At 44.1% G+C, this 10,093-nt stretch overlaps 1 protein-coding gene across 2 annotated transcripts; it reads left to right on the top strand.

Moving 5' to 3' along the window:
- Positions 1 to 203: 203 nt before the first annotated feature.
- Positions 204 to 9,696, top strand: CCDC32 (coiled-coil domain containing 32). Of its 2 annotated transcripts, none has more exons than XM_082449392.1 (4): positions 204 to 354; positions 2,518 to 2,768; positions 5,466 to 5,622; positions 8,715 to 9,696. In XM_082449392.1, exons 2-4 carry the CDS (start codon positions 2,525 to 2,527, stop codon positions 8,851 to 8,853), a joined length of 540 nt encoding a protein of 179 aa, XP_082305518.1. In that variant the 5' UTR covers positions 204 to 354; positions 2,518 to 2,524; the 3' UTR covers positions 8,854 to 9,696. The 2 variants fall into 2 exon arrangements, with proteins under 2 accessions (XP_082305518.1, XP_082305517.1); XM_082449391.1 differs by having other exon boundaries at positions 251 to 354; positions 2,513 to 2,768.
- Positions 9,697 to 10,093: the final 397 nt, after the last annotated feature.

The following is a 10,093-nucleotide window of genomic DNA, read 5'->3' as shown; positions in this document are numbered from 1 at the left end:
GGCTTCCCTATCTGAGCAGGAAACACGTGGAAAGCGCCGTCCGCGCGGCTGTAAACGTACTGATTGATATAAGCGGAATCAACCTGGCCCTTGGGAAGACTGAGGCCCGGGGCTTGTTCTCCACCGTTTCCAGGCAACAATAGTCCCGCCCATCGTTTCCTAGCACTCTGCTTCTCGCTTCCTTACCCAGCTGAGCTCCACTCGACCAATTGACGCACAGAACATCGCCAGGTTGGGCGGTGGTTGGAGGACTCCAGGGATCCGTCACCTGGAGACTCCGCCTCCCTATTTCTCCCCGGCTGCCAGCGACTGAACTGAGCTGAGCGTTTGCGGGCTGCTGGGCAGGCGGTTGCGGTAGGTGGAGATGCGCGGGGGTGCCCAGCGTTTTGTATCCCCTGCTCCGGCCACATTCCGAGATACCACAGAGGTGCCTCGGGGCCTGAGTCGTCCCGCCTAGCCAGTCCTTGAGGCCGGAGTGACTGAGGCCCGGGATCTGGACACCAGGGTTTTCCGCGCTGGTCTGGACTTCCTGCGGGGGACCGGGGGACCAGGGGACCAGGGCTCTGATGCTAGCAAAGTTTTGGTGTGGGTGGGTTCAAACGACTTCGGGATAGGAGTGGAGCCTCACTGTGACAGTTCATACAGGGACTCCGTCACATGTCTGGCCCTTTTACTTCCGGGCCATTGCGCTGGCTGGGCTCTCACTCCTGGAATTATTCAGACCTTTTCCCAGGCAGCCTTCCTAATCTCAAAGGTCCCTCATGTAAGAAGGTGTCAATTCATCCTATTAGACTAGATAGTTACGAAAGCCCCCAGGCTTTGTGGGTAGCCCTTCCCACTTAGCTCTGCTCAGGCTACTTTCAGTATAGAGTCCCAAACAGGCAGAGTGATTTTGGATAAAAACATGGCTTTTGGAGCGGCACAGGTCTGGTTTCCAATCAGGGATTCACTCTGTATCCGTAATGTGCCTTTGACAAGTTACCCTTATGATCCTCAGTTTTTTCATCTGTAAAATGATGACAATGTCTATTTTTCTATTTTTCTATTAAAATAAGAACATGAGCCGTATAGCCCAGCGTCTCCATGTAATGAGCACATGAGTCTTGCATATGACAGTACTCTCTGACAGTTTTCACCAAGCAGCATTTTAATTATCCTGGTGTACTGTATATGGAACTGTGCAGGGCCTTTAGTCTGTGTCCTATTGAAAACAGAATTTAATTGGCTGAGGACAGAGTGGTTGCATTTTGGAGATCTTTGGAGAAAAGTGCAGAGTGGTTGTCCTCACTGGAAATGTCTTAGAAATTCCTGTGTGTGTGTGTGCGTATGTGTGTTAAAACATCCATAACATAAATTTTACCATTTTAACCATTTTTAGATGTACTGTTAAGTGGCATTCACATTATTGTACAGGGGCTTCCCTTGTGGCGCAGGGGTTGAGAATCTGCCTGCCAATGCAGGGGACACGGGTTTGAGCCCTGGTCTGGGAAGATCCCACATGCCGCGGAGCAACTGGGCCCGTGAGCCACAACTACTGAGCCTGCGCGTCTGGAGCCTGTGCTCCGCAACAAGAGAGGCCGCGATAGTGAGAGGCCCGCACACCGCAATGAAGAGTGGCCCCCACTCGCCGCAACTGGAGAAAGCCCTCGCACAGAAACGAAGACCCAACACAGCCAAAAATAAAAATAATAAATAAATAATAAATAAAAAATTAAAAAAAAAAAAATAATTAAGGTAGTCACATTATTGTACAACCATCATGACCATCCATTTCTAGAACTTCCCAAACCGAAACTCTGTACCCATTAAACAGTAACTCCCATTACCATCCCCGCCTCCAACCACCATTCTATTTTCTGTCTCTATGAGTTTGACTGCATAGACCTCATATAAGTGGAATCATTCAATATTTGTCCTATTGTGTCTGGCTTATAGAAATTCCATTTTAAGGGACTTCCCTGGTGGCGCAGAGGTTAAGAATCTGCCTGCCAATGCAGGGGACACAGGTTCGAGCCCTGGTCCGGGAAGATCCCACATGCTGCAGAGCAACTAAGCCTGTGCGCCACAACTACTGAGCCTGCGCTCCAGAGCCCACGAGCCACAACTACTGAGTCCACGTGTCACAACTACTAAAGCCCACGTGCCCAGAGCCCATGCTCCGCAACAAGAGAAGCCACCGCAATGAGAAGCCCGCGCACTGCAACGAAGCGTAGCCCCCGCTTGCCGCAACTAGAGAAACCCCATGTGCAGCAACGAAGACCCAACACAGCCAAAAAATTAATTAATTAATTAATTTAAAAAAGAAATTCCATTATAAAAGACAAACTTCATTATGAAAACAACCTGAGTGCAGAGCCAGAAGAGGAACCTAATTACCCTTTTGTCATCTTTTTCTCTATAACATAGGAATGTCATAGAAGACATTTTAAATTTTGTTAAGAGAAACTTCATAAAAGGCTATTACCTTCCTTCCTAAGTCAGTCCTTATTCACTTGAGCTTCTGTTTTTTCAGCTCAGATTCCAAATGAAAATGTTTGAGAACACTGACTCTACAACTACAAGATCTGGCCCGGATCTTTGGGCCGAAATCTGTTCCTGTCTGCCACATCCTGACCAAGAGGATAGTGCCAGCAATGCTTTCTCAGACTCCTTTATGGATTCTTACCCTGCAGGCACAGGCCAGAGGGAAGCCCCAGACTTTGCTGTGCAGCCAGCTGTAAAGCCTTGGGCTCCCCTGCAGGATTCAGAAGTGTATTTAGCATCTCTAGGTAAGTTAGATGGCTTTTCTTTTTTTTTTAATCAGAAGCTGGTGGTTTTTAAGGAAGCATGCTGAAGTTCTGTTACATCAAACCTGGTTTTCTATTCTCAGTTTGTTTTTTTGTTTGTTTTTTTGTCCTTACCCCATGTATCTGTCAGATGTAATTCTAGGGGGTGTTTCAGGTTGGTTTTTGGGAAGGAGCCCCCTTTTCCTTGTACATCCCTTAACAGTCTTTGTCATCTCCTGCCTCTGACTGTTTCATCTAAATTCTGCTTTATTTATTGGCATTCTGTAGGACACTCTTGTTCACTCTTGGTGGCCCATGTATTCAGATAACCCCAAAGTGTCATACCTGATGCATCCTGAAAGAAGAAGGTCATGGTCCCAGAGCTACATGTGGATTTATGATGCTACAGTTTGAGAAATTGTTATATTTAATAGATTGATGGTTGGGATGGGAGTATATTGACATAAAATTCATCCTGCCTCTTGTTAGCCATTTTAGTTTTTAAATATTTCCTGAACACATCTTCACTGCCCTGTCCTGTGGCCTTAAGTATTTAGAGAGACTCCTAACACAGGAAAGAGATTCAGATTGTCCCGTGCTAGGGGAAAGACAAATATCAGTCTTCGGCAGTGATCGCCAATCTTCAGAATTGTGTTAACCTTTATTATTAGACATCCATGAGATGCATCAATGTGTCACAAAACCAAACCTGAGAATAATTATTTGAGGAAGGAAAGGCAATTCAGGAAGAAGAAGCATTTGAGGAAGGACAGAAAGAAGAGTCAGAATAGATTTTACATGATTGCTAAGAAGTTTCTTGGAAAAATAGAAGGAATTTGGTTAATGATGTACTGGAGGAAAAAAATATGAGAAAAACACAGGTGGAATGATGGCTAATGAGAAAGATGAGGGTGTAATATGAAATTTGTTGGGAAGCCACCAGAGATAGTATAGTAATACTTGCAGCAATGGCCGAGGAGGTTACCAGTTCTGTTGTAGTAGTCAGAATATCTGTTTAATGATGATAAGGAGAAGAAGCCACAGTCTGAGGAAGCTGAAGAACCAGATCCTTCGGCTTGTTGGTGCTCTGTGCCCAGGGCATATAAGAAACTTTCATGGATTCAGTGATGTTTTTGATTGGTGAAGACTGGTTCAGAAAGTTAAAACTCCACGGATCTTTTCTAAAATCAGTTAAGATGATGATTAAAATGTCCTCCCCTGAAGAAAATAAGAGGGATTCCTGATGCCTATGGCAGAGTCTGGAAGATAATGGTAAGCGGGTTTGGAGGATGCAAGGCACCTATTTCTGCCTGATCACATCTGATCAGGGACTCAGCACCCTCAGAAAGGGGAAGACCTTTTCCAGCCCAGAAGACTACCTCCCACCTTGACAATCAAGGCCTGACAACATAAAGATTGTTTTTATTGCCAAATAAACTTATATCGGAGAATCCACTAAGAGCAACAATTAAAAACTTTTAACCAGTTCAACCTGAGATATACATAATCCTTTACCCATCCTCCAGGAGAAAAAAACTCCTCAAATATTTAACATCCATCAACTGTAGGTTTTTTTTTTACATGGGTGAGCTTTTGGTGGTAACTTGTAGCAACAAAAGGTGTTTGTTTTGATCAGTGGGTTCCAGCTGATGCGGCTTGTTTAGAAATGAAAGCAAGATTGCAAATCATAAAGTTTCTATTGGTGGGCTTGATGTCCACCCCTCCCCTCCAAAAAGTCATCATTTACCTATTTATTATAGTTGGAGGCAAGACTAAATTAAGGCAGAAGGCAAATGGTGATACCCTTACTTGTATTCTTTTAAAGGGGCTATCTGTTCATCAATTATACTTAAAATGCAAAGAAGAGTAACTAAACATGTATCACCAGGAAGCCATAATGGACCACTCTCACAGGGATTACAAGATGTTTGTTTCTGTTAGGCTCCAACATCCAGGCCACAAGCAGAACAACCTTCAAAAAAAAATGTTGGGAGATTCCTTTTCTTTAATCAAGAACTTAAGCACACATAGAGATCTTACAGGTCTCTTATTATTGAGTTCTCATCAAGTCAATTTTTGTGTCTAATGAACCATCGAATCTCTCTTCATTTTATCTAATTCTTTCTCATGAGGTTTGGAAACCACTTTATGACACTGTAACAAAAAAACCATTTACTCCTCCCAGAGACTATTTTCAGGAGTTGAAAAAAGAAAATAGTATACACATGTCAAGCCAGGGAAAACAAGCATTTCTTAGAGAGATACCTGCTGGGCTTCTGTGATTTCAAAGAAACCATGCCATCAATTTGTTTATGAGAACCTATAAACCCCTTTTCTGGGGTTAAACAATTAAACAGTTATTTGATACAATGCAGAGAGAAGGCATTGGGATGGAAAAAGAAAAATGTACGTTTGTCCTCCTTAAAAAAATGAGCTCTTTTTCAGGGAGTGTGCTTGTACTCATCAGTGAGAGAATTTTTAAGTTGATATTTTGCATTTTGTTTTGTCTTCTTTTGTTTGGCCGCACTGTGTGGCATGCGGAATCCTGGTTCCCCGACCAGGGGTTGAACCCGTGCCCCCTGCAGTGGAAGCGCAGAGTCTCAACCACTGGACCTCCAGGGAAGTCTGGCATTTTGCATTTTAGATTAGTTTTGTTTCATACTCACTTTCCTTGTTAAGTTCAACTTCCTCTCTCTTTAGAGAAGAAACTGAGAAGAATCAAAGGTTTACATCAGGAAGTGACTTCCAAGGACATGCTTCGAACCCTGGCCCAAGCAAAGAAGGAATGCTGGGATCGGTTCCTCCAGGAGAAGTTAGCATCGGAATTCTTTGTGGATGGACTTGATTCTGATGAGAGGTAATTGATTCTCAGTCCAGCTCCAGGTGACGGTCTGTTTCACTGAAAGCATTTCTCTTCCTCTAAAGAAGTCAGGGAGAGCGACATCTGAGTCCAGATATAAGTTGATATCAACATCAGCTTTTCTGAGCTAAAATCATCCTTTGTAAGGTTGCTTTATTTGCTTAGTCCAGTGGCAGATTTTTGGGAATGAGTATTTTTGCTAAAAAGCAAATTCCCCACCTACATCTTTTTTTTTTTTTTTTTTTGGCTGCGTTGGGTCTTCGTTGCTGCGTGCGGGCTTTCTCTAGTTGTGGCGAGCAGGGGCTACTCTTCGTTGCCGTGCGCGGACTTCTTATTGCGGTGGCTTCTCTTGTTGCGGAGCACAGGCTCTAGGTGCGCAGGCTTCAGTAGTTGTGGCACGTGGGCTCAGTAGTTGTAGCTCGCATGCTCTAGAGCGCAGGCTCAGTAGTTGTGGCTCATGGGCTTAGTTGCTCCGCGGCATGTGGGATCTTCCCGGACCAGGGCTCGAACCCGTGTCCCCTGCGTTGGCAGGTGGATTCTTAACCACTGTGCCACCAGGGAAGCCCCCCCACCTACATCTTGATCACAGGTTGAACAGAGTTGAGAATAAACTATTGTCTTCATTTTAAGTACACACTGTGCTTGAGAAAATAGTAATCAATCAACAACTGGAACCAAGTCTTCTTACCTATGAATCTCCACTGCCTTACAGAGTTTCTGTCATATTTCTGTCAAATTTGAGTAGACACTCAAATTTGTGTAGACCAGATGAATGAATTTCTTAAGCATCTACTATGAAGGCACTGTGCTTGATGTCATAGGCATGGAGGGGAGGTGTAAGGACGTTTTAGAGCCATTTTTTGGTCCTCAGAACTAGGTGGGGAGAGCTGACAAATATATATGTAGACATACCTAACAAAATGAGGCAGCATAAGAGCCAGATGAGTGGAAGTGACTCATCTGCTTTAGGAGTTGAAAGACCATTGAGCTCCCTCTGGGGTCTGGTTTTGTACCAAAGGAGAACAGTATCTGCAGATGGGCTGGATGCAGAAAGGAGGAGAGGGCATTCTGCCACAAAGAGCAGGATGGTGCTTGATACTGGGGGCAGGAGCTCTGCCACTTACTGGTTGTATGTTTCTGGGTGAGTAACCTGTGTGTGCCTCAGCTTCCTGCTCTGTAAAGCAGGAGTAGTACCTCTTACCTTATAAGGTTGTTATGAGCATTAAATGAGTTACTATGTATAAAGCACTTAGAACAGTGCCTGGCACAGGGTCAGTACTGTGTGTTAGCTATTCTTAATATTATTCTTCCTAACAGAATCTTAAAATTCAGTAAGCAATTATTCAAAATGAAAATCAGTGAGGGAAATAAAAACCTGAATTTTAACACAGGGTCTTAGGGGAATATGACTTAACCTAAGTTTATATCATAGCGTTAACACTGATTTTGAGAGTCGCATGGTATCAGATGAAGATACTGCTGCTGAAATCATGGACAGTATGTGAATAGAACTTCATGATTACATTTTATTTTTTAATTTGCAAAGTATTTTCACTTACATTATCTCAAATATTGCATCAGCGTGCCCCCAGATCCTTCAGAAATCAGTGTGGCATCTAAGGTCAGGTCAACTTCCCTCTGAGGGTTCAGAAAATAATATACATTTTACTCTTTTCTTTTCCCAATTGAGCCTTAAACTGCCCCAAACACAAAAGATGAAGATGCACAGATTTCTGAGCCACTAATAATTTGGCATTATATTCTCTCCTCTTGAATATTTCCTTCCTCTCCGGTTGTGAGAAGAAAAGACAACTCTCTCCTGCATAATTCTCAAATAGGAATTCTTCTTCTCAGAAATCAGATCAGCACCAAGCCTCAAGTTCATGTTTCTGTGTATTTATTAATACCTAAAATAATGTGGTTTTCCCTTCCTTATAGAAATAACTGAAACAATTTTATGAAAAGTATGGTAGATGAAGATTAAATGCCCACATAGCACCTTAGTCCCCTGAGCTATGGGCACCTGTTGAGCTGTGGGCACCTGTTGAGCTGTGGGCACCTGTTGCCCTGAGCCTGCATCTGTGGGAATGCTTCTTGCTATCAGTGTTCAGAACAAGCGCCAGGAAACAGTAGATATGCATTTGGTTTCAAACTTCAAAGTTTATGTTTTAAACACAGGCCATTTTGTAGTGGAATTGTGTGGTTCTTCATGTATGTGAAGGCCAGATGTGTGACCCTCCTCATGGCGTGCTTTTGGCAAGGGAGCAATGGGCTGGGAAATCCTACTGTCCACAACGTGATTCCCTCATTTTAGGTGTCTAAAATCTGCTGGTTATGGCCTTATTTCTTGGCTTATGATTTTTTGCTATTGAAGAGCACAGAATGAGGTTTATATTATTCCCAGTCATTTGCAATTTACCGTGAATGTCTAATAGCTTTAGGGTGGAGGATCCTGGGTACTCAAGGAAGGTGGGAGGGGGACACTTCCCCCTCCCCACAGATCCAAACAAAAAAGAGCCCCCTGGCGTAGTGGCCATTCCTTTGAGGGAGACATTGCTACTCAGATGTTTCCATCTTGGCATCTTGCTGTAGAAAGAATTAAACAAACAGAAACACAAAAAATCGTGCTTAGTACAACTAAGTGCTATAAGTATAATTGAGCCTCAGACTACCTCAGGTATAAGAGATTTCAAGATGCTCAGGTTTCTGCCTCACTAATAATTTGATATTTATTTGAATGTTTCCTCCCCTTGACAATTTCTCTTCTCTCCCGTTTTGAGGAAAAAAAGATGGAACTGAGGCATAAGCTCTTCAGCTGTTCTCATCAAGCCTTCAGAGACTCTGCATTTGAAGGGGGCCTGGTGCTGCTTGTCGCCCAAGTGCCCGCTAGGGGGTAAATTATGCCGCGGAGCTGCCAGGATGCACAGCTGTCAGAGGAGTATCTGTGCTCCCCGTGTTAGCAGTGAAAAACAATTATAGGAAGAAATTGGTGGTGGGCGGGAAGGCAGTCTTTGAGTAACTGAGATAATCATTAAGTAATTAATCAGTGAGGTCTGATGCAGCCACCCTTTTCTCCTGCTCTTTCGTAGCACCTTGGAACATTTCAAGAGGTGGCTCCAGCCAGATAAAGTAGCCATCAGTACGGAGGAGGTCCAGTATCTGATTCCTCCAGAGTCGCAGGTTGAGAAGCCAGCGCCCGGGGACGAGCCAGCAGCAGTGGAACAATAAATTACGCACACACACGCCCAGCATCTGTCTTGGGTCCGGAGGGAACAGCAGAGAGCTCGGCAGCGGCAGCAGCAAGGAGAAATCTAGGGAGGGAAAAAGCCCAGCCTTCCACTCCACCAAGCAAGCAGCTGCGGGCCCCTGAGGACTTGCTGGGGGCTGGCACGTGTGACTGTCTTGGGTAAAGTGACTGACCCAGTGTGTGCTGGATCAAAATACCGCCTTCCTCTCTGTCTCACAGCTTGTCTGAGCTCTGTTGCTGCAGGTGAGAAGTCTGCTAAGAACCTAGTGAAGGACCAAGTGTGAAAGTATTTGGAGAAACTGATACCCTTGTGTATAATGTATAAGTTAAGTGAGCCATATTTTTTCTCGCCTCTTCTGGATGTTCCCGCCTGTGTTCCAAGCATTCCCTTGGTAAATTGTCAGGGATGCGTGGCACCGAAGAGAGTGAAGTCTGCTTCCCTGAATCCAAGACCCATCTGAGGCTTCTCTAACAAGTCCATAATAAATATAGGGACTTTAGGAAAAAGAGGCTGGGCTTTTCCTTCGTCTGATTTGTTTCTTGTGGGGAAAATGAACAAAAGAAGTGTGAAAATATAGGTGTTTCTGTGTGTACATGTATATTTTTTATTTCATGCATGGTTTCTCCCCTGACCTCCTCTGGCACTTAAAAAGAGCCAGGTTCCAAATTAGACTTGTGTTTATGGTATTGGTATTTGAAACCACTCCTGAATAATTCCACACCTGCTCCTTGTGGCAGCTTTCCTGGCTAAGCCTATGCTTCCTACCTTGTTTATGGTGTTCTTGTTCAGTTGGTATTGTCCACATAAAACTTTTCTCATCAGACTAGCTGTGTGTGGTGCTATTAACCTGATTCCTCCCGGAGAGGTACTCCCAGGCAGTGAGGAGGTAAGGACAAATGCATGTCAACGCAGGAGAGCTGGTAACCTTTGCCAGATTCCTGTTTTTAACATGTGCCCTCTGACAAGCCAAACCTCGGTGCCCTGAGGGTAGGATTCTGAGGTCATGGCTCCAGTGGAGCGTCTTTCTGGGTAATAGGTTCCAAATCCCTAATGATGAGCAGGTGGCCATAAAAACCTTCAGAGAACATTTGCTCATTTCTAAATCAAGTAGCTTGAGAAATTTTGCCTTGTCCAAAAGGATGGGAACCAACCAGGTGATTCTATATACTTGCTTAATTATATGAATATTTTTGTCGTAATTTCCAGATGGGCTTTCCTTT

Source organism: Balaenoptera physalus (genome assembly GCF_965194825.1).
Source record: "Balaenoptera physalus genome assembly, chromosome: 2".
NCBI classification, from domain to species: Eukaryota; Metazoa; Chordata; class Mammalia; order Artiodactyla; family Balaenopteridae; genus Balaenoptera; species Balaenoptera physalus.
The sequence above is the reverse complement of the archived record's forward strand: the minus strand, read 5'-3'. Positions and strand labels throughout refer to the sequence as shown.

Bases quoted from the DNA above. Each gene is read 5' to 3' on its own strand.
- CCDC32 (XM_082449392.1), top strand. From the start codon at position 2,525: ATGAAAATGTTTGAGAACACTGACTCTACAACTACAAGATCTGGCCCG. The intron at 2,769-5,465 runs GTAAGTTAGATG...CTCTCTCTTTAG, and splicing joins AGTGTATTTAGCATCTCTAG to AGAAGAAACTGAGAAGAATC. The intron at 5,623-8,714 runs GTAATTGATTCT...GCTCTTTCGTAG, and splicing joins GGACTTGATTCTGATGAGAG to CACCTTGGAACATTTCAAGA.